General features: G+C 37.2%; 1 protein-coding gene across 5 annotated transcripts in view; it reads left to right on the forward strand.

The window, feature by feature from the left end:
- dpydb (dihydropyrimidine dehydrogenase b) overlaps window positions 1-25,391 on the forward strand; it is a 113,725-nt gene that overhangs the window by 17,935 nt on the left and 70,399 nt on the right. For 2 of the 5 annotated variants that reach the window (XM_089131357.1, XM_089131358.1), the window contains 7 exons: window positions 623-705; window positions 12,609-12,696; window positions 12,898-13,059; window positions 16,522-16,718; window positions 18,454-18,535; window positions 20,301-20,388; window positions 25,095-25,202. In XM_089131357.1, the coding sequence (XP_088987483.1) occupies window positions 623-705; window positions 12,609-12,696; window positions 12,898-13,059; window positions 16,522-16,718; window positions 18,454-18,535; window positions 20,301-20,388; window positions 25,095-25,202 (808 nt within the window). Of the gene's footprint in view, window positions 1-225; window positions 303-622; window positions 706-12,608; window positions 12,697-12,897; window positions 13,060-16,499; window positions 16,719-18,453; window positions 18,536-20,300; window positions 20,389-25,094; window positions 25,203-25,391 lie in introns of those variants that run through there. The other 3 variants (XM_089131359.1, XM_089131360.1, XM_089131361.1) reach the window with 3 other exon arrangements.

Genomic DNA, 25,391 nt, shown 5'->3' on the forward strand with positions numbered 1-25,391 from the left:
AACTCTGGGGAAGTTGTAAAATGAGCGTGGAGTATCTCTTTAAGAGCATTTTTCCGTTAGTAGATTTGGACACACCCTAAGTGCACATCATTAAAATAGGGTCCCTAGAGTTTCATGACTTGATATTTTAACCAAAAATAAAATTCTCATTTGCTCACCCTCATATCGTTCCAAGTTCCAAAACGGTATGATTTTCTTTCTTCTGTGGAACATAGAAGATATTTCGAGTTTTTTTTTCAACGGCCTCAAGCTGTTTTCTTCAAAATACCTAGAATACCTTCTATTGTGTTCTACAGAAAAAAGTAAGTCATACAGATTTTGTAATGATGAAAATTTGAATTTTGTTAACCCTTAACAGAGTAAAACAATCATAAATCGTTTAGATGTTTATTGTATGAAAAGTGTTAATTCGCAGATGTCTCTCATTCATATAATGGTAGCTATGAAATTAGCCTTAGCATTACAAAAGTGCTCTTAAAAAGTACATAGAGTTAATTTAATAATGTCAACCTCAATGTAAAATAAAATCACTGTATATTCGACATAAATGTAGACGTTTTTGTGTTCAAAATGCTTTGTCCCTACTCCCAACAATGTCTCTGTGTGTTTTTCACTCCCACAGTCTTGTGTGAATTTGGAGAACAACTTCGATGACATCAAGCACACGACTTTGAGCGAGCGTGGGGCACTTCGGGAAGCGCTGAGGTAAGCAGGTCTCCATGGCAACAGTCACAGTCAATGCAAAGAGAAGTTTCGGGTGGGCAGCCGAAGGAATGTGTGTGCATGTGTGTGCCGTTTCGCGGGTTGAGGACGAGTATAGCGTCGTAAGTCATTCTTCATTATTGAGGGAATAGAGGGGTGTACATGAAGCGCTTGGCTCTGCTTTTCTCGGGGATTAATTTGTCGGAGGGAAGCCTCCCTCTGGGCTCTGCCTTGACTCTTCAACCCAGCAGTAGATGCTAAGGCTCAGTGCACAGTGAAAAATGTAAATGTTTAATTTGCTAGTTGAAAATGCTTTTGGGGATCCCAACACAACATCCGAATACTTGATCATGAGGACCTCTGGTGTAGCTTTCAGTTTGCAGTCTTAAAAACAATGCAAATGATAAAGATTTAAGCCTTTTAAATAATCTTGATCTAAAATATATTAAGTATGACATTAATTTTTGCACCCATGTTAAAAGGTTGCAGCAAAATAGCATGCTGTGTAGCAGAAGTGTTGTGCTGCAAGTACTGTTTAGGGATTATTTTTTGCTCTAGAGACTTAAGAATTAACTATCCATTTAATTGTTTAAAAAAAGACATTTTTTTTGGTTTGTTTTGAATAAATTGCAATGATTACGTTACATAGGATTTACAATTTGGCCCTTGGGTTTCATTCTGTGTAAATGAATTATAGTATAAAGTGATCTCCTTTTCTAATTAGTTTTCACGATGGTATAGTTTGTATTCTCAATAGGTCACTTCCAACAAACATTTAATAAATGATGGCTGATATTAAAGGAAAAATATAAAGGAAACACTGAATGTGGCAACCCATATCACTTTATTTCCTGCATTGAGCCGAGGTCTGAGTGAAATAATGAATATTTACAATTCAGATTCAACTTTATTGTCATTATGCAGAGTAAAAGTACAGAGCCAATGAAATACAGTTAGCATCTGACCAGCAAGTGCAAGCAGTAAATATGTATAAACTAATAAATCTATAATAACATATTACAGGAGAGCAAAATACAGGAAAGGTGCATGCTAGTTGTCTAAAAAACTATACCAAGTGCAATACATTACATAATGCAGTGCAAGGTGCAACCAAAGAATACTAGCACTGACGACACATCTGGTAAAGCGAGTCATATTCAAAACTATACTGAAATAGCACCACATAATGACTTAAATTGAATAATATGTCTTAATTCTGCATGCCATCGAATATGCATGAGCTCAGCATTACATCTGCTGATCACGAATAAAAAACAAAACCCAAAACGACAGCGAGAACCCAGAGTTGGGAGATGAAAGAGAGCTAGAGCGAAATTGGAGACATTAATACACACTTTTGTCCTGCAGAGGTTTGCTTCTCTAAACGAGACACCCCTGCAGTGACTTTCTGCAGATTTGATGAAAGATTTAGGTTTTATAACTGCTAATAATGCTGGACATGAAAGTCTGAGCGGCGCGTACTGTTCTGGTGCTCATCACAGGGGGCGGCTGGCTTATTTGGCCTGTTTGTTGGGCGCGGAGGAAGCCCTAGGTCTGGATCCCCAGTGTCATGAAACAGCCAGGAAGTTGACTCCTCATTAAGGAGCACAGATTGGTTCACATAGTGAGGCGAAAGTTACTGAAAGACTACTTTCATATCTCAACTCTTGTCAAAGATTCTGCATTTTAGCTCATATAACTGTATTTTGATGAGTTATCTTCATGCCAGTGAAATCGAGCACTCCAAGCACTCGCAGCATGAATTCACTTTGATTTCAGAATACATCAGATAATGACTAAGGAAAATTGTGATGCTTCATCTAGAGGTATTTCTTGATGATTATGTGGTAAGACAGTTTAGTTGTCATATTGAATTGTTTATAGGGCCTACTTTAATATGGTAAGACATTTCTATTAAAAGTTTTAAAAAGCCAGTTCCTGACACGTTCCTGACATATTCAGTTAATGGAGACAGGTGGATCTTTCTAACTTATAAAATAATCATTACATTTTATTTAGCAATTCCTATTTGACTCGCATGAGTCAATTGTTTTTTAGGGAATCAAACACATGTACTGTGAGACTTAACCATGAGTAACTACACTTTTGTTCATATGACTACATGTACAGTAGTTAAAGATACACATTATGTGTTTTGTCAAAATATATTTTATAAAAATGGCTCAAATACACAATTATTTCAAAAGTTGGTAAGATTTTTTAGAGATTTTAAAGGAAGTCTCTACTTACCAAGGATGCATTTATTTGATTAAAAAATAAAATAAAAACTAATATTGTGAAATATTATTCCAATTTAAAATAACAGCTGCTGATGGAACGAACGGCAACGGCATTCTGGCGCTCTATGGCTCATGCACGACATTAACTGCAACTTCATGACTTTATACTGTAACCGTCTACTACACGAGGGCAGCTGATTTGGCTTAGTCATTAATACATGACAGATTAGATAAGCAATTATTTTCATCTACGGTTTGTGTATTTAGTTTTGTGTAATGTAGTTAAATTTTTAGATAAGTAATTTTTTTAACAAGTAAATCATTATTTTATGGTTATGTGACATTTTAATTGTATCTGTATAACATTTTATGCCAAAAGCAACCCTTATCTTGCTTAAACCCTTCTCTCATTTTAAATGGTAAATGATAATTTGAAGAGCTCTTTTCCAAAACGCTATAAATCCATTTCAATAGTTTTCAGGAAAACTACATTTTTTACCTAGACCCACACATTTTGTGAATATTCAAATTATCCTGTTTAAATGTTTTATTGGTTCAGTCTGAACATTTTGAACAATAATTATTAAATCAAACAACAATATTGTTAATGATAATTTAAAAGTTAATTTTATTTTTTTCCAAAACGCTATAAAGCCATCCATTTTTTGTATCATTATTAGTAAAGTCATTTTTAGTAAAGAGTCAAACCTCAAACAAATAGTACCAATTTCAACATATGCATGAAAAAAACTAATTATTAATACCAATTTCAACATATGCATGAAAAAAAACGAATTATTAAAAATGATCAATATATGATAACGATATTCAAAAAAGGGATGGGCACCCCTCCAGCACATGCACACACACACAGGCTACATAACATGTGAGCAAAGCGGAGCAGCATGACGCTTAAATACAAGTTAAAAAAAAAACAAATAAAAAAAATAAACATTTCACATTTGTTTTTAATAATATTACATTACTTATTTTTATTATTTCATCTATGTTGAGTAGGCTATGAAAAGGGAACCGCATGAGATGAGTAAGATAGGATCAAAATTCAAAAGCTGCCCAATATCGGAAAATATTTGGAGTGCCTCAGACATGATTTTGACCACTTATTAAGTTTTGTTTTGTAGAAAGCTTGTAAATTTCGTTTCATATAAATTGTATCTTCATTTTAATAAATGTTTCATCGACAAATTGACTGGATTAATACATTAGAAGTAAATATCAGACAATATAATCAGGACACAGAGGCGCGCAGGTGAACCGGAGCGCGTCTCATATATGAACCGAAACACCGCGATGCTTGCCTCACACAGGCCTGAGAACTAAGCTACTGAAAGCTTTAAATATCTACTTTTAAACAAAACAATTAAAAACTAAAATAAATTGGCAACTCTCTGCGTATGTAGGCTAATTCGAAGTATGCGTTTCTCTATGCGCGTTCACTGCGAAGATGGCGAGTAAGCATCATCAACTTTATCTGTTGCTGACACTGACAGAAAACACTAGTTTATTTAATAAACAATTCAAATGTTTCATGCATAATCATTACTTTTGCCGGTTCTTTGTGGCAAGCTTTATGCATACGTTGAGATGCGGAATATGCAATTAAAAACGCTCATGTGGTTTCTCTCCCATTTAATTAAATCAATATATGTGATTACTGATAATACAAATGGCTTAAACGATCTACTACTAGTCGACTAGAAAACTAGGACTCATTTTGAGGAATAAATGAACATAATAAACCTCTGTTCAGAGTGCCGCCGTGCTGGATTGTGTAGAGCGCTCATTGAATTTGAGGATTTATCGTGTTTAGGCTAAAAACAGGGCTGGCGCTTATCGCGGCTTGGAAAGAAACTGTATCTTGCAGTACATTTTAAACAAGGAAATATAGCGATTCGGCATGAAACGTTGATGGAGCAGTGAAAGGGTTCTGTCCATAGCAGAATGACACGACAAACTCATTTTTTTTAAAAATGTCGTTTAACGCGTTTTGGAAAAGAGCTCTTCATTTGTTAAATGATTAAATTATTCATTATGCCATCCTCTTTATTGTTGCTCGTGATTTTTACGTTCTTTGATTACAGCAGTTTACTTCCAGTTGCCGTTGCATCAGCAGCTGATGCTTAAAGTGACTATTATCAAAGTTTTTTTCAATAACTATGACACTTTTTCAGGATTCTATGATGAATAGAAAAGAATAAGCGAAAAAAGAATAGCGAAACAACTTTTATTGTCAGTTTTGATCAATTTAATACATGCTTGCTAAATAAAGTATTAGAGCCAGATTTCCTAAGCAGGGCAAATTAGCGTGAAGGCACAATTCCATAAAAGTGCCAATGGGAGTGGGAGGGATCTACTAACGACACGCTAATTAAAGAACACAGATACAGCCAGATAATTTTCATAATGATGACCAACGTAATCCACCAAGAACAGCACAAATTAGTGTCTGGTTTAAGACATGCTTTTTTTGGTCTCTAAATAATGGTGCATATACAGTACCAGTAAATTGACGAGTGCAAAACTTAGTAAATCACTTTTGCTACGTCCCAATTCGCATTCTGTCCAACCCGAATGATATACTTTTTCCGGTGCAGATCCGTGCACACCCTTTATATTGCCCACAATCCATTGTGTGTTGGACAAGGATTCAGTTAGAACTACGAACACAATTAAAACGTAAATGTAATAAAGCGTAAAGGTAAATAAATACAAACATGCCGGGTGTGCGAGACCAATGGTTATGTAGCAACCCGGTCTCATCCCAAGACGTCATATAACTGACGTTTTGGGACGTCTTTTGACCATACGTCAATATTCGCCTTTTTAGGGCCCCCTTAAACGTCGGTAGATGAGGTTATGGGATCCTAACTCTACCCCAGACCTACTGTAAACCTACCCCTAAACCTAACCCGTCACCTAACTGACGTTAAAGGTAAAGCGTCAGTTGTATGACGGCCCGGGATCGCCATCTACCGACGTTTAAGGGGGCCCTAAAAGGCGGATATTGACGTATGGTCAAAAGACGTCCCAAGACGTCAGTTATATGACTTTTTGGGATGAGACTGTGTTACATGTAGAGAGGTTTAGATAAAGGGGTTTAAATTATTAAAAATCAGTAGGCCATCTACCCTGACGAAAATATATTTATGAAATGTTATCAACATTATATTTCATCTGCAATAGCGTTGTGGACTTTTATAAAGACACGTTTGGTCATTAACCTTTAAATGCATCATTATGCAAACACATGAGGAGAGTCTCCACATGAAAGACCCACGACTGGCAGCTACTACATTTCTCTGATACAGTAGGAAATTAAATTATATTGAATGTGGAGGATTTTAACTGTGACAAGATGATTGACAGGGCAGTTTATACGGTGAGAGGATGCACGGAACTAAGCGACTGGTAAAGACGTAATGTTCCAAAGCTTGCCTACTATTCTGCTACACACTCAAAAGTATGTACTTTTTCTTCACAAAACAGCACATAGTATAGTATAAGTAGGTGAATTGGGATGCAAGCCTCATTTAAATATTCTCCACTCATACATTTTGTGTCCGAAAGGAAAACTTCTATAAATGCATATGCAATAAGGTCATCTGCAAAAATAACTGTCCACACCTTTACAGCACAGATTTTTCACTGCGTGTCTTTATTAAATCCTTACAGTAGTTTTATAACGCCAAAAGTGGGTTTGCGCTGGCACAGGCTGTTAGTAAATCTGGCCATTAAAATCTTACTAAACCCATTACTTTAGAACGGCACTGTAAGAATTGTTTTAAGTAATTATTATAATGATCTTTATTAACGAAATTAAATTAGAAATGTATTTATTATTATTTTCCTTCATATTTATTCCTTAAAAGAACTTTTAAGCTTTGTTAGGGAACTGGAACACAATCACTCAATTCTTAACGATTTCCATCCCTAGTTATAAGAATTTTCACTAGACTTGTACTAATGGTCTGAAAGGTGAATTTGGCTTCATATGATACATTCCTGCATGAAAGCGAGGATCTCAAAGCCGACAGCTGCCTTTAGTGTCTGTCGTCAAACCAATTTCACAGATGTCAGATGAATGAAGTCGAGTAACATGTTGCGTTGTTAAAATGATGAGCTCTAATGAGGAATAACTCCTCTTATTATTCTCTGCTCCACCACACCCCTGACAGAAGCCCTTTTCTTTTTCCTGTACGTTCTTTGACACAGGAGCCGCAGTATCTAAAGGTGGATTGATCATTAAAACCGTTTTCTCATCACTGCTGTCCCACCACCTAGTCTGAAAGGAGGGCCCTTTGATTTAGAGCCAGGCTTAATTGGTCATATCTAAAATGGTTTAAGTAATCAAGATGACAGAGCCGGTCTGCGAGAGGACACTTTCCTCATGTCCTCTTGGAGAGGTCTGGCACCTCTCTGGGGTCCTCATTATGATTCGGTCCCCACAAGTTACATGTCCTCACGAGTGAGGATTTTGACGGGTATCTCTCCAAGTTGACCTCCCACACACACACACGATAAATTCATCATCTCTACAGAAGAGCGTTTGGGATTAAGTTGTGGGAGGCAGGAGGTGATTTGACAGTGTTCGCTAATGCCCACGTTGGTTTTGAAATGAGCTAACGTTGTATCATGTTTTGTTGCACTGAGTATAACATGAGCAAGTGTGCTAGAGAGAGACCACAATGAAAACCATGGGTTTTAAAATCGAATGTAATCTTCAATTTACAATGCCTCAGTCAATTTCAGATTCTGCGCTTTTAGTTTCACTAAGCAAGTCAATTTGTGGCATTGCTCAAGTATTGATGGATGTTCTTCCAAGATGCTCTTTGGATCATTCTTAAATCATACTGGAGAATCTGGTGGAGGACTAGAATAAGAGTTTGTATTGCAAACAGAGATAGTGTATTCGTGTAGATGTGTCATGGTTATATAGGGAAATAGCACTGAATATGGGAAAGTGATTGAGAACATTACATAGAACAAACCAATCAACCAAAATGTAAATACAAGTTCAGAATTAAAACATGAGTTTCATGACTTTTCTTTTTCTTTTTTTTTTTTTTTTTGCACACACACAAAACATACATGCTGATTATGGATAATGATCCATTTTTTGAAGGGTCGCCTCCTTCAATGTCAATATGAAGTCAAAATTGTACTTTTTTATGGAATTATTGTAAATGATTTATGCGTGACCATCATTATTTATAATGTGGAGGACGTTTTGACTTGTTTTGACTTGTCAAAGACCTCTTATATCTCAAGGAAACTGTCATGAAACTGTCAGAATTAAAACATAGCTTAAATAGAAGTATTTTCATTCGTGGTCCCGTGGACTATATTTCATCTGTGAAATTTTATTGGATTAGTGGTGCAACTGTACCACAAGAACTCACTAGTTGTTGTTGTTGTTATGGAATTTGTTGGGTTCTGTTGATTAACAGTTTATTAATTGAAATGAGTTAGAAATATATATGTGTGTGCGCTGCTGAATCTATAATGGATGTGTTAGCTGTTGGCACCAGAATGAATCGGTTGTCAGTGTTCGCTGAAGAGCCATCCTTTCAAATAAAATGTTTTACAATAACCATGTTTTTAAATGAATTTTATATATGCATAATTTCCCCAGTTGGTCAGGGATTTTAGCATCCCTCAGGCAAATCCTGAGAACATCTCTGTGAAGGATGACTGTACAAGTAAAAGAGAATGCAAACTGAAGCCCTGTTTCTGTAGTAAGAGGGAAGAGTAAAGTAGGTCAGGCTTATGACCTTTATAAATGTAATACTGTAAATTTAAATATGATGACCATAGTTCATCAATCAACCCAAACGTGAACATGAAGAATAACTGTTCACAAACTAATGCTTATCGACTGCCCATAACTTAAGAAACTACACTGAACTTGTAAAACATGGAACTAAATTAAATCAATAATAATGCTCATCATCTAAATAAGTGGGTTTGTCCAATGCCTTAAATAGACACTGTAAACTGCTCAGTTTAATTGCCTTCTGTTCAGTGAGTTTATTATTTTTTAACCTTAAAATGGATTTATTTATTATTATTATTTTCACAAGGATATGCACTTAATTTTGGTTTTATTGCAGGAGTTGTTATTTCTGACAACTACACCGTCTCGATCAGAGATTTTTTTATGTGAAATAAAAACAGTGCCTTGTCATTTTATGTATTTTGTATATTCCTTCAGGCTGTGCTAAGTGCAGACAACTCTACTTAATCAGGTTCATTCGGATTATTGATGGGATTCTCTGTTGAGAGGATAATTAACAGCAAGAGATTCCCAAGTGCACTTCACTCCACATGAGCGAATGCCTAGAACATATATTTCCTCAACGTCAGTCAGATATGACCTCTGTCAAATGAAATGAGTGTACAACACTTTGACACTGTAGTGACATGAGGTATTACCGCTGACACAGTGCTGGAGCGGAGTGCGTATTCCAGAGGTCATGTTTAGTCTGACCTCCCATTGTGGCTCATTTACCGGCTGTTCTAAGACCAGGCAACACACACAAATAAATAATGGAACAAGGTGCTGAATTTAAGAGTGCAGGGGTCAGAGCTTAGCGCTTCTACTGTGTTCACAGAAAAAAAAAAAATTCTAATTTCCAATTTAAATGTGAATGTGCCCCCAGCGCAGCACTGTGTGCAATGCTAAGGATGCATGTGCTTTAAATAAGCCAAGAAAACGGAATTGTGGCATTATTAGACAAAAGCAAATATTTTAAGGCATAAATGAGATGATGTCATAACTGAAATAATTGAGAATCCCAGCGGCCTCTATTCTTAAATAATGGAAAACTCCCAGTAGCAACAACGCGCAGCATCTACCAGAGATATCTCAGTCGCAGCCCACAGGGAGAGCTGACTCTGTTAATGATCATACTGGAATTATTCTGCCCTTGAAAGCGAACTTCAAATGCATATTTATTTGACTGAATTACATTTAAGGCCTAAGCTTTTCATTTCTCAAGCAGTACAGCATTGGCTCTATGTTTGCCCTTGAAGTCCCATGCTACAGAATATGATCAAATATATTGCTTTAAGTTTATTCCATGCTTTCGTTAAAGGGTTAGTTCACCCAAAAATGAAAATTAAGTCATTAATTACTCACCCCCATGCTGTACCAACCCCGTAAGACCTTCGTTCGTCTTCGGAACACAAATGAAGATATTTTTTGATTCAATTTGAGAGCTGTATAACTACCACATTGGCTCCTAAGGGACTGCCTCTTGACGGCCCAGAAAGTCAATGAAGAAAATGTTTAAATATCCCAAGTGACTACCGTGGCTCAACTATATGTTTATCAAGCGACGTGAATACTTTTTGTGCGAAAAAACAAACAAAAATAACGAGTTTATTCGACTATTTCTTTTCTTTCTTGTAGGCCAGAACGAGAATTCCTTAGATTTCCACGACGCATGCGCGAGATTTGCGATCTGCTTACACCAACTTAGATCGCAATTCTCACGCATGCGTCGTGGAAATCTATAAGGAAGTCTCGTTCTGGCCTACAAGGAAGAAAAGAAATAGTCGAATAAACTCGTTATTTTTGTTTGTTTTTTCGCACAAAAAGTATTCGCGTCGCTTGATAAACATATAGTTGAGCCACGGTAGTCACTTGGGATATTTAAACATTTTCTTCATTGACTTTCTGGGCCGTCAAGAGGCAGTCCCTTAGGAGCCAATGTGGTAGTTATACAGCTCTCAAATTTAATCAAAAATATCTTCATTTGTGTTCCGAAGACGAACGAAGGTCTTACGGGGTTGGTACAGCATGGGGGTGAGTAATTAATGACTTCATTTTCATTTTTGGGTGAACTAACCCTTTAAGTCAATTAAGTTTGATTTTGTGAGACATGAGACTTTGGAAATGTGCTTTTCTGTCTTGTAAATATAGTTGGCAGCCGAGAAAAAAACAACAACTTCTGAATGACGTTTGGTTCCAGGGCAGCAACACCACTAAACAGATTCTTTTTAGAGAATCCAAAAGACAGTGCAACCAGTTGGGCTGGGGCGAGATACTTGGGTGCCGATACAATATGTATTAGGATTTTTTTTTTTAAGAATTGCGATTCTTAACACTAGACCATTGGGAAATGTTCAGTCATACACTTATACAGACTGTACATGATATTTCCCTCTATTTCCCGCTGACATTTTCCCGAATATGTTTGCTCTCAATCAATCAGAAATGCTAAAAAAAAAGTGGCAGGTTACTATGAGCCAAAACATTTAAAAATATTTTTGTGAAACTCACCAAAAACCAGGTAGTTCAGGTAACTGGACTAATCAGGTAACTATGTCTTGTCAAAACCATGATATTTTAGCTTTAGGTTTCAACTGGAATTTACCTATAGAGGGAATGCGCGTGACGTCACCGTCGGCCGGCGTGCCTGCAGTTCCTCACAGTGAGTGGCAAAAAGACTGAGCGGCTGTATATGTGTTCACCGTGAATACCGCGAAAAACAAACACAACACACACAAATAAAGTGGGAAAGAGCTTTGCGATTGACTGTAGGCCTACAACTAGATTTGACAAAACATCCGAGGTATGTTTTTACAGACTGCTATGGAAAGAGGAGCAAATGGATCGTAGCAATTCACAGAAACAACTGGACTCCAGTCAGCGAAAGGTGGATTTGCCGTTATCATTTTGTGTCAATATGCTGAATTTGGCTATAAAACCATACCCATATATTTGGAATTGTTATATACATTAACAGCTCATCATTGCATATTCTGCATTATTGGATGTTTTTTTTTTTTTTAATAAACACTAACCAAAAAAACGTATAAAGTTTTAGGGCTGGACGATATGATATATATATAGGCTATACAGTATATAACACTGATATAAGTGATCACCCGGATTTAGACCTACCTATATTATATAAAGCGTTCACAGGCAAATTTGCTTTATGTTTAGGTCTTGCTTTTATTTCCCCGGTGTCGAAATCAGGCAAACATAAATGTCAGGCAACACAATTCCTGGCTGCATGTCAACATCCATGGATCACTGGATCTTTAGTAAGTTGTAAGGAACACTATATTGAGTCCAAATCTAGTTTAAATTGATAAAATTGTTCGATTTAGTCGCATTTCCGCAGTTTTCCCCTATTAAATCCAGTCAAGCAGCAGATCTTTTGCCACTCGGTCAGGCTGAGGGGGGTTGTCACGCGGGAAAGTCACGTGTCAATGCATTCCCTCTATATCCAGAGCCGGTCCGCTCGTTCTCTACGATGGAATGTGCTGCATGCATTTTGTTCCTCCTTGAATATTTAACTGGCTAGAGCCAAATTATCCCATGTATAATTTAAAGCTAGCATGTTGTTGTCTACCAAAATGGAGTTCCCTGGTCATTATGAAGTCAGCAGTATTTATAAGAGGTATCAGTCTTCACCACAGTCAGTGCAGAGACATGTCTAAGATAAAACAAGCATCAGCTATTTGTTCTCAGCTCTCCTTTTTCGAACCACACAAAGGGCAAACCATTATCTACTTCTGCACACCATCAGCTGTGGCAGTTTTTTTGATTTACCTATTTTGTGTGTGTGTAAATGTTTTTTTTGTTTTTTTTTAACTGAAGATTTCAAAATAAAAATTGATTGTTTTTCATAGATGCCTGAAATGTGCAGATGCTCCTTGTCAAAAAAGCTGCCCCACCAATTTGGATATCAAGTCTTTCATCACCAGCATTTCCAACAAGGTAACACCTATTACAACGCTCAGCAGCAACGTCGAACAGACTTTATTGATTTGGCTTAAGTGATAATCTTCTAATCCTTTGCGTATTATATTTCTCAGTTAGTTAAGCATAAGCACTTACATGGCTTTATTCGGCCAGGTAAAATCTCCAAAGCTCTGCTCGAGTCCATGTTTATCGTTTGCTCTATTGTGTGTCTTCTAGAACTACTATGGTGCTGCCAAGGCAATACTGTCCGATAACCCTTTGGGTTTGACCTGTGGCATGGTGTGTCCCACCTCTGATCTGTGTGTGGGGGGCTGTAACCTCTACGCCTCTGAGGAAGGCCCCATCAATATTGGTGGGCTGCAGCAGTTTGCTACTGAGGTAAGGAGCTCTTCTAGTGCAACTGCTAAAACTGCAGATGTTTTGCTGTGAAGTCAAAGGTCTGTTGTGGACTATAGGGCTGCAAATAATGTTCATATAATCGTTCAACTGAACTCAAAGCTAAAAAAAGTAATGCAGAAAAAATATTGTCTGAAAATCTTATTTTTTTTAAACTTTAATGGTGATTTAATGTAATTATTCCTTCAGTGCTCTCCTCTTTTCTTTCTGCTGCCTTGTACTAAGTATTGTACTTTCACTTTCTCACTCAAATCCCTATAACAATCGCCTTGCTCTTTTTAGTCCTTTGAGAAAAGTCAGTGGAAAAGTTGTTTTATCTGATGGACTTTCTTTTAAGGGTATAAATCTTTTCTTTGCTCTCTTCTTTTTTCGTTAGTTCTTGATCTTTTTGAGAAAAAAGTAGAACACAATGACTTTAAAATTGAGTTTTTTTTATGTTGCCTGCCTATCCCAGTACTTTCCACTGTCCTGTTTATTTACAGTAGCTTATATTGGCTTATTTGTTGGTAAATACTTATTGTACTTATTTAGTCTCTGCTAGGATTGACTTGGGTGGGTCGTTATAAACACAGATTTTAAACATTCTATTAGACATATAATGCATTTCAGTACATACATATTTCAATGCATGTTATTGAATGTGCCAATGTTAATGTATTTGGTCTTGGTGGACTGGATCTGCCATGCTTCTGTTGATTATTGCTGCTCCTGCTGGTGTTTTGCAAGTATGGACTTGCTACTGCTAATAGATAAACAGACATGCTACGGTGAGCCTGAAAGATATGATGCTGCTGCTATGCCAGCAGCCATATCACCCTGTCGCCCAAGACTGGTTGCCCACTGAAGCTAAGCAGGGCTGAGCCTGGTTAGTACCTGGATGGGAGACCTTCTGAGAAAGCCAGGTTGCAGGTACTGGAAGAGGTGTTAGTGAGGCCAGCAGGGGGTGCTCACCCTGTGGTCTGTGTGGGTCCTAACGCCCCAGTATAGTAATGGGGATACTATACTGTCAAAAGAGCACCGTCCTTCGGATGAGACGTTAAACCGAGGTCCTGACTCTCTGTGGTCATTAAAAAATCCCAGGATGTCTTTCGAAAGAGTAGGGGTGTAACCCCGGCATCCTGGCCAAATTTGTCCAGTGGCCTCTGTCCATCATGGCCTCCTAATCATCCCCATATATACCAATTGGCTTCATCACTGTCTCCTCTCCACCAGTAAGCTGGTGTGTGGTAAGCGTTCTGGCGCACTATGGCAGCCGTCGCATCATCCAGGTGGATGCTGCACATTGGTGGTGGTTAAGGAGATTCCCCCCTCTATGTGAAGCGCTTTGAGTGTCCAGAAAGGCGCTATATAAATGTGATGAATTATTATTATTAAATAGACATAAATCAGATCTAAGCAGATGGAGTTAGGAGAGATGTTGATCAGGCAATCTCATTGGCTGTACAATCTGTAGTGGCTTGTGCCATGTGGTAATGATGTGATTGCTTGCAGATTTTATGTAAAGTACCTATCATCCAGCGCCCTCTAGGGTTTCATGATATCATTCAAAATTTGGGTGTCACCAAAGTTGCGTACTAGCTTCATGATCGAGTCCTGAGGTTGGTGACAACAGACCACTCCGGCCGGCCGCCAAACCCTCAGTCCCTGATCAGACCTTTTGTTTCACAACTCGCCCGTCACCTCTTCCTTGGAGTATGAAGCTTCTGAGGATGCTTCATTCCACTATTCTTCTGACCTGCTTAATCATGCCACCAACAAGCCTCACGACAGCTTTGGCCAGAGAGAGTAGAGACTCCATCCCCTGGCGGCCCAGCTGGGCAGGGACTTTTTTTGGGGCTGCACAGTAACATCTTTTTTCCTCTCCGGACTCCTCCCTCTGCCAGTTGTTATTTCTGTATGAGCGGACAACCCTTGGACAGACACTGGCTCTAAGCTGGTCCCAGGGCTCCGCAGAAATGCGTTCCCCAGTAGCCTCTTTTCCACCAAAGCATTTTGAGAGCCGGTTCGGAGCCGGTGCCTGCGAGCGAACCAGTTCTTTGTGTTTCGAAAGCCAAAGAACCGGTTCTCGGCCAGGAGAACTGGTTCCAAAGCGGCACCAACTCTTTGCTGGACCAGAACCGTTCTTTTACCACGTCATGCTTACGTCTGGGGCTGGGGGCGGGTTTAGATGTGTTCTAAACATCTTTTCTGACCAAATTAAAGGATCGTTTGCAGAAACATTTCGAAATCGTTATATTTGCAGAAACACAATGGAGTCCGCCTTTGTAATTGTTATGCTTGAAGTTAATGCAAGCGTTTCTATTTTTGTAATTTTTTAATTGAAGACATTATAAGCAAAGAAGAAAAGTCACAATATAGAACAAATAAATGGAAAGAAAAAAAGACACAATTACTGGGGTACTACATAACTTATCAGAAAAAATTACATATCAAACGAAAAGATTAAAAGACTTACATATGTCAATTGTTTTTAAAGCTTTCTTGGTACACGAGTTAGAGATAATCCGAAAGTAACGTTGTATTTGCAAGCGTTTCTAGCTAAGACGTATGGCGACGTACACAGTGAGATAACGACGTCGTTCCCTGGGCGCTCTAGTCAGTGGAAAACAAACAGGTTCTGAAGCGGTTCGCAAGTTGAACCAACTCCGAACCAACTTTGAACCAGCACCAGTTCCGAACCAGTTCTTTTTTTGCTTGAAAAGGGGTAAGTGAGCCTCCTGAAAAGAGTTTACAGTTATGTCCTCATATGGATGGTTTTCTGTAGAATGACCCAGTCTTATCTTCTCTTCAACTGACCTCAGCAAATCCCTCCATTTTCACATCCCCCCTCTTTGAAAAGAACCATCCATGAGAGGTCCAGAGAGTCCTGAAGGAGAATGCCAACTGAACCGTCCCGTCAACTGCTCCTGTGTCACCTCTTACCGTAGAGATGACCGCTTCTTTCTTCTCAAATGTGAAAGGCTAGGGTTGTTTATCAGCCTGTTGATTAGATAAGCTCAAGACAGGGCGATCAGCGACCGTTCGCCTTCTCAGTGCGAGCTTGCCGACATACACAGACCAGTGCCTGCATTAGCGTAAAGCAGGAACTGTACAGTACATCACATACAGTAAATCACATTATATGCCTAGGGCAGCTTCTGGTAAACAGTCAGTTGAGATGAGATGTTGCAAACTGGACCTGAAAGGCTTTCTGGAGCTAAATAAGAGTGGAAAGGGAATAAGGTAATCACGGCGTAATGTTGTTTCATTGGGCTCGAGCGGATCCGTGCTTTTACTGTAAAAAGCTCTTGGGAGATCAACTTTGAGCTGTAATTTGCAGTCTGATTAGAGTTTACAGTGCCTGGGAAATAGGATTTATGTGTAAATGTGTATTTTACTTCAGAAGGAGAAAGAGCCAGAATAAAGGCAATTTTTTTTTTGAGGAGTTTCCTGTGCTCTCCTCAGGTGTTCAGCAAAATGGGCATCCCTCAGATCAGGAATCCAGAGCTTCCCCCGGCGGAGGAAATGGCAGAGAGCTACCACACAAGGATCGCTCTCATTGGTTGCGGCCCTGCCAGCATCAGCTGCGCCTCCTTCCTTGCTCGGCTCGGCTACGACAACATCACCATCTTCGAGAAACAGAAATACATCGGTGGCCTCAGGTAAAGTGAATGCTTCTGAATTTCCATCTGCTAAACGGAAGGTTACTACAAATATGAAGTTATGGATCATTCTGAAAAGATCACGCTGATCTTAGCTGGTGGAGAATGGCAGTCTTGTAGAAAAAAACAAACATAATCAATGTCCTGTCATAGTTATCTTATATGTAGAAACAGCTGTCTAAGTCTTTGTTTACAAAAATACACAAACAAACAAATAGATTTGGATCCACCTATTGAACTTATCCGTATAACTAGTATGTTACTAGAATTTGGATATTATTTACATTATTAATAGTATATTAAGGATAGGCAAACAGTTTGTTAATACAACAAAGATGTAATGGGCTATATGCACGCGTAAGTTCCGCATTTGACGCAAGGATGCTCTTCAGTTTCCGGTTGGGGAGATTAAAGTGGAGGAAAACCGAGGAAAACGGGATTATGGCAGAGTCTTCCAAATTTACTGTCCTCCCGTCTTTGAAACGAAACTTTCATATGTTTATATGTAATTTTATATATAGTTATGTTTATTTAATATAATTTTAAAAAGAAGCAGAAACACAACGAGGGGTTGTTTTGTCTGTTTTTGTGACGTTTCTTTAACATAACCATGGAGTATAAAATTTAATATAAATTCTCGGTATTGCATTGGAAGTTATCGAGCATCCTTAGACCTTCACCGGAAATTAGAGCCCATTAATTGTAATAGTTTTGTTTATAATCAATTTTATTTATTCGTTTGTTTTTATCACTCATCTTGTTACTAAAAATGAGATATTTGCACTAGAAAAATGTAAAAGAAATTAATACATGTATTCAGTAAGAATTCATTCAATCAAAAGTGACAGTAAAACTATCATATATCATTTTTAGAAAATCATATTTTCTACAAACATAGTAAGCGTTAGAATTGTTTTCAACATTGATAGTTGATAGAAATGTTCTTTGAGCAGTAAATCAGCATATTAAAATGATTTCTGAAGGATCATGTGACACTGAAGACTGAGTAATGATGGTTAAAATCCAACTTTTCCATCACAGGAATATATTGCATTTTAAAATAAATTAAAATAGAAAACAGTTGTTTTAAATTGTAATAATATTTCACAATATTGCTGTTTTACTGTATTTTTGAACAAGTCAATGCAGCCTTGGTGAGCATAAGAGACTGACACCGTCATTTTTGAACAATAGCATATATCAACATAAAATACAATAATAATAATTCTTATTCGAATTAGAATATTAGAAAGAAAATAGTCTTTCCTTTTTGCATATGTGTGTGTTTTGGTAATATTATGTTCCTCCTGGAGCTTTAATGACTGGAACACGCACTTGAGTGCAGAAAGATCACATGTGCGGTTTGAACAGGTGCCTTTTTCTAAGGTTATTTACTGAAGAAGTCTGAATTATACACCACCTTGTAATCCCAGTTATTACTATTTTACTCACGCCCGATAGAGATCGAGATGCTGCGAGCTGGTCATATTCGCCATACCTCTCACATGCATCTTGGGGTGTTCATGCGGATATCGATTTGCACAGCGTCAAAGCAACTGGACATTATTCATTTTCATTGAGAGTTGGCACAAACATGATATGGAAAGACTGCTGTCAATGCAACACAATAAAATAGAGCTTAGTAGACTGATCGATCAGAGCATCCTTAGTGACTAATCAATATAATGCCACAAAGAAACAATGGTAAATATTAATTCCCTGTTTTTGTTCGCAGCACTGCTGAAATTCCTCAGTTCCGTCTGCCATACGAGGTGGTGCAGTTTGAGATTGATCTGATGAAGGATCTTGGCGTAAAGGTACCAGTGAAAGAGACATGTCATATCCTTCCAACCCATCAACAGCCAAATGTCACTGACATGAATAACCGTGCAGGGAAAAAAGCAAGCTAAAAAACAACAATTAAAAGCCACATTAGTGAGGCAGGTAGCAAAGACATCCATCTGTCCATTGCCTGAGAGCTGTCATGGTAAGAAATGGCAATCGATAGTCCTCATCCAGATCACCTGACCATGATTAATTTGATTTTAGTCTTGATGGAGCTGGAGAGAGAGGGAGGGTGAGGGAAAGGGTTTCTCAAACTCAATGAAGGTTAGTTAAGGTTAGGTAGTACACTTGCTCCCATGAGCTGACTTTTACATCAACACTTTATTCCTTTTTTTCAGCAAAGAAATTTTATCTTCATTACTGTAATCCTTTTAGAGCCTCTGATGAGGATTCCACAATATTCCATTATAAACAAAACATTAAATTATTCAGTAAACATACTTATAATCACATACTACACAAGAAATACCTCACAACCCACAAGTCATCTTTACAATCGAGCACTGAAATGTACTAATATTACTATTAACTGCATAGGCTTAACAATATGCTAAATTATTGTGTATTTGATTTAGGGATGCATGACAAGTCACTACCATATCAATTCATATTGGATATACCAACTTGATCTCACGGCAATTCATACGTATTTTACGAGGTGGAATTCGAGGTGTAATTCATACAAAATCGTCCCCCTGACCTAAACCTAGCCATCTCTTGGGTTTAGATAAATTGTACGAGTGAGGTCGTACAAATTTGTATGAATTAGCCGCCTCATACTCACTCACTTGAACAAATTCATACGAATTGGTCGTGAGACTACTGTTCAAAAGTTTGGGGTTGGTAAGAATTTGTTTTTCTTTCAAAGACATTAATACTTTTATTTAGCCAGGATGCAGATAAATGTTGTTCTTTTTATTTATTAAAGAATCATGGCAAAAAAAAAAAAAAAAAAAAAATCAGTTTAACGTCCTGTAGCACAATTATTTTAAACTAATACTTTTTCACAATATTACTGTCATTTTGTTTACCTCAAACTTCTTTTGTGTGTATATCTTCCAATATTGGAAATTTAATTGTGCTGCTTTTAGTTTTTAGTCATTTATTTTTTAAATATTTCCACATGAAACTATTGACTATTGGCTTATTAGAATGGAAAATTCTGTATTGCTATATTACTTTTCCTTTACCTTGAATAGCTTATGACAACCAAGAAAAAAAAGTCCATCTTGGCATCTGTCTTAATTTAACTGGCTTCTAACAAGTTACAGATGAATATACTGTACAATCTGATTGGACTTGCCTTTGTCAACAACAAAATATAGGGAAGTGTTATATCCGGTTTGAAAAACCCAAGTGGATAAACCTGTATATTTTGCTTTCCTAACTATACATGATTATATTGTTAGCTACGTTTTAGTTTTTGTCTTCACCATTCTTTTCCTCTGCAGTCTGTGACCCTTTAAGAATAGACCTGAGACCGACAGCTTGTGAACCATGGGGTCTATTTGTCATTTGTACCCCAACACATAGCGGCCCATGTGACCATAGAATCACTCTGTTTGCACTAATGTATCATAACTATACTGGTCTGTATACTGCTGTCACAAAGGTTGCAGGATGATTCATGTAATTATGTCCTGGAATTCACAGCAGCGTAGAATAATTGATGCTAACATCCTCTTTATGTGAATAATACAGACAGATTGAGACAGATGCATTTTTTTCCCCCTACAGGTTGTTCTTGATAAGGGGCTGGGGCAGAACGGGATGACTCTGACCTCGCTGAAGGAGGAGGGCTTCCAAGTGATCTTCGTTGGCATTGGTCAGTCCTTCTCTAGAGTTACTTTTGCCTCTTTTGTGTGTGCTTTTTCCTTTATTTTAACAAAATTATGCATTTTTCATGTGCTTGCTGACACCCTGTGTTGATTAACTAATTAGTCTCTGCATAAAAAAAATTTGTGATCTCCTTCAATAGAGGCCACTGAGGGAAGTTAAACTCATCCCCCCCCCTCAAGGGACACCCATGTTTCCCTTGCGATCTAACTGGCTTGGTCTGTGTAATGCTCCCGCTTTCATTTGTCTCTTTTCTCTGTCTTTCTTCTGTGTGTTGTGCTCTTTCTTTCCATCTCCCCATCTGTTATGTGTCCTTCACTCTGAACACTCGCACATCTGCCCTCCTTGTTAAATGGCACAATCATTTTTACATCCAAACTTCATGTCCGTATTGAACCTTAATGTGCATCACAATATGTAAGAAAAGATCTGTCGTGACTCGCTACGTCGATTACATTGCCACATTTATGTCACCAATATAATGAAAGTGAATAAAAATGACAAAACACACGCACACAAATCATAAAAATGCTGTTTGGAAGGATTGGAACAGATGTAACTTTTTTTACGTTTTGACATCAACCCTAGAGTTCATGTGAGAAGTAACGAAATTGTATTCATAAGCAATCGTTCCTTTCAGCCAGATCCACTTCACGAATCAAGTCGCTCTGAAGGGAAGGTCATCGACAAATAATGACTTTGATTTCAGTCTTTTCATCTCATAAATATTTTGTGTGACTTCAGAAGGCTTGGAATATATAACTTGCCTTGAGTTGTTAACCACTTTTATGGTCATTTTGGAAAACTCGAGTCTAAATTTACTGTAATTGCACGTAAAAGATTGCATTTGTGTTCCACAGAACAAACAGGTCATATACAGTAGGTTTATAATTGACATGAGGGTGAGTAAATGATGACTTTTTTAACTAATCTTTTAATGCTTGCCAGCTTGTGGCATCTGTGGTTTCTTTATGCAGAAAGAAATGTGTCCGTTGAGTCATTTTGCCTTCTATTTTTATTAAAGTAAGGAAATATTGTGTGCATTGGTGTGCTGATTTGATTTGAGAACTTCAAACATTCCTCAAGGGTGACTGTGTACTTTGTGCTTCTTTCTTCTTCCTATAATTAAAAGGAATACGTATCATTTATTATGTTTGAATAAGCGCTACTTTTTGGTAGCTAAGCTTCATTGTTATTGAGACGGGCAAGTCTCAGAACTGCTCTGGGATTTCTTTTTCTCATAAAGCAACAGCAATAAGCTGGGAATCATAAAGGAAATGATTACATTTGCGCCTCTGTGATATTTTTTCACCACTTCTCTCATGTTGTCTCTAAAGTCAGCCTCTACAGTGATTGACATGCAAATGTGTACCTTTGCCTTTGAGAGAGAGAAATGGTTGAAAAACACAGATAAGAATGTTTCTGTTTGGCCTGTAAAAATAACCGACATGTTCCACGCACACTGTTTTTGTGTGTGTGTGTGTGTGTGTGTCATTTTATCATGTGATTGCTATGTCGTCCGCTTTCCGTCTCAGTAATGGCTATCATCAAAATATACATTTTTGGACCGTCGCCTTGAAAATATTGTTTTCCGTGTACACCCATCACAAAATCATTCACAATGGAGGAAATTAAGCCCGGAATGCTTTAAGGTTAGCAGCAGTCATGTGGGTTTATCTGAAGCAGTGAAAAAGATGAATGCAGCATCTAAACTAGACCATATGGTTAGGCAGATTGGTCTAGATGTTCGGTTCTAATGAATATGACTCTGAGGAGGTCTTACTAAGGTCAGTGTGTATGTCATATTGTCACATTAGTGTAGTTTCTTACAAAAGCTTGTGAAATGCAAGAGTTGCCAAATAAATGTAATATTTCTTAGATTATAAAAAAAAATGTTGCAGAGGGATTTTAATCTTTAAAGACTCTGGAACCCACTCACGCAGACTGTCAGCCAACCCTCAAAATAAAAAGACAGATTTTCTTAGTACATTTTATAATTACTTAATTGTAACTAACAATACTACCTTACACAATGTTTGAAAGAGAATTGTTTTGACAGCTAGAAATAAGTTGCTACGTGCATGTACAAATGCTATATTTTTTAAGTACACAAATCTCTATGGACTTCCTGGAGTGCCTTCGGGGACTCCTGGGGGAAAACTCTATATTTAAAGCAATCACTGTCTGTGAAGGAGAAAACTGACTTTTTAACCGCTTTGCATCATTTTACTGCATTCGGTATTTAAGCTGTTGAAGAAAGTGGTCCAAGAACTACTTTTCAACTAAAGTTGAACTGCAGATAGTATATTGGAGATCAATATGTTGTGCTTTACATTTATAGCAGTAGCTGGTTACTTTTTATTGTAGTATATTACTTCTCAGTGTTGCTGTTAGTCACTGCCAGTTCAAACTACAACACACACTTCGATTTATGTGCTTGCACTGATCCAAGAACAGTGCAATCCAAAAAAAAAAAAAAAAAAACGTCACAAATCATTATTTAAAAACTCAAAGGCTTTTTTTTTCATCTGTCATTCTGTTAGTAGATTTAGAAGATGATCACACACAACAAATAAATAAATCAATAAAAAGAACAGATTTTCAGTTTTATGGTCACTAATCAAATAACCAAATTTATGTGAACTTCATAAACTTTATACTGACGTTTTGTTTCTCAACTGAAGATGCTCTTTGGATAATTATAAAAAATAAAAAATAATGGTGGTGAAGGTTAATGTAAATGTTATAAGATTTGAATAAAGATTAATGAGATTTAGATAAAAATACCGGTAACACTTTACAATAAGGTTCATTAGTTAACATTAGTTAATGTATTTACTAACATGCACTAACCATGAGCAATACATTTGTTAATGCATTTGTTCATCTTTGTTAATGTTAGTTCATGAAAATACAGCTGTTCATTGTTTGTTCATGTTAGTTCACGGTGCATTAACTAATGGTAACAAGATTTTAATCAAGTATTAGTAAATGTTGAAAATAACATTAACAAAGATTAACAAATGCTATTTATTATTAGTTCATATTAACTAATGTAGTTAACTAATTTTAACTAACGAACCTTATTGTAAAGTGTTACCAAAATACCTTTAGGTATACGGCACACGATTTCATTTATAGAACCATGTTTACTAACCTTTGCTATAAAACCATTACTAGTCTGTTTATCACAATATTTCTCTTCAGCTACTGCTTGCAGTTGCCTAATGTATTACAGTCATACAGGAACAAACTATTTAATTTCTGTATTGATTTGATCTAAAAATGCTGCTACGAAACAATTGCTCTTAGCAAAAAATACATTTTCAGACATCTTTTAGCTGCACAACATTGTCTATTTAACCGTTATCCTTATGTACGAAGCACCGATGCGACTTTAAATAGCCTATAATGATTGCAGAGAAGTACAGGCAACAGTATGTTTGTACCTGGAGCATCTGTTAACTTACAGTAACCTCTTGCAGTTTGTACATGTTAATCTGTTCTTTGATGCTTCGCTGTACAAAGTTTCGTCTGATGCTTGAAGGCACAGAATGGCTTTTCCTTCTCATCACACACGAGGCCTTGGTGTTCATCGCTCAAACCCTGATGATGGGCATAATGAGATAGAGATTGATAGCCTCCATCATGCAGTACATCCTTGGGGTGAGTGCCAGCTTAATAGACAGATTTGAAATGACAGGGGGTTAAGTATCCCTTAGATCCATTTCTGTTTGCCCTTTGTCTTATCGACATATTTCTTAAGGAAGCCGTCTGCCGTTCCTCTAGTTCATTATTTAACCTTACGTGTCTGAGGACGACATTATTCCAAACAAACTCTATTAGATCATTGATTTATACAGTTGCTGAAGTATGATTATGCTCAATAGTTACAGCCATTTATTATTGTTTGTTGTCACAATATTGATATAAGCTGAACTAATCATGACTTTGCTGAGTTTTTAACATGGGTCGTTTGCCCTACTACAAATATGCCAGATGCTCTATGCATATTTGTGCTCGGGTTTTTTTTTTTCTTGTATAGCATGTAAGAGTACTAATATAATATAAAATGTATTACTGTAATGGACTGGTATGAGAATCTGGGATAGGCTCAAGCATCCCTGTGACCCTGCAGTGGACAAATGGTTTGGAGAATAGATGGATGGAATTAATATGTGGAATAATGTGTGACAATATTGTATCACAATAGGCTACTACTCCAAAGTTACTACTGAATCAAAACTAGTTAGTACATTATTTGTAATTGAAAGGGTTTAAAGGAGTAGTTCAGCTTTTGCTGATAATTTACTCACCCCCATGTCATCCAAGATATGTCTTTCTTTCTTCAGTCGAAAAGAAATTAAGGTTTTTGATGAAAACGTTCCAGGATTTTCTCCATATAATGGACTTCATTGGGAACCAAACGGTTCAAGGTCCAAATGAGAGTTTCAGTGCACCTTCAAAGGGCTTTAAACAAAACCAGACGACGAATAAGGGTCTTAAAAAGTTAGGTTTATAAAAAAAGTTTTTTTTTATAAAGTTAGGGGAAAATACTTTGTAAGGATGAAAATAACTACAGACTTAAGTTTATTTTTAGCAGTTTCAGCAACAAGTCTTTGTCTCACTTTGCCTCCAAATGTCTTCATCTTAACACACAATTTATTAATTTGTCTCTTTTTTCATGCAAAACAGGTCTTCCACAAGCAAACAGGGACAAGATCTTTGAAGACCTGACCCCAGAACAGGGATTCTACACATCAAAGGATTTCCTTCCTTTGGTTGCAAAGGCCAGTAAAATAGGTACCAGAAGAGAAAATTATTTTTTTTAACATGCAAATTATGTCAAATTACTGGCTACCCGTCGAAAAACTGCTACCTGTTGCCATTTTACATATGTCCTGTTCTCTTTTAACAATATTACACTTACTGGGAGAAAATAAATTAGTTTATTACATGACTGTCCTGAATAATTTTCTTTAGTGAGATTTA

Source organism: Pimephales promelas, chromosome 5 (genome assembly GCF_988280905.1).
Source record: "Pimephales promelas chromosome 5, fPimPro1.hap1.1, whole genome shotgun sequence".
Lineage (NCBI taxonomy): Eukaryota > Metazoa > Chordata > Actinopteri > Cypriniformes > Leuciscidae > Pimephales > Pimephales promelas.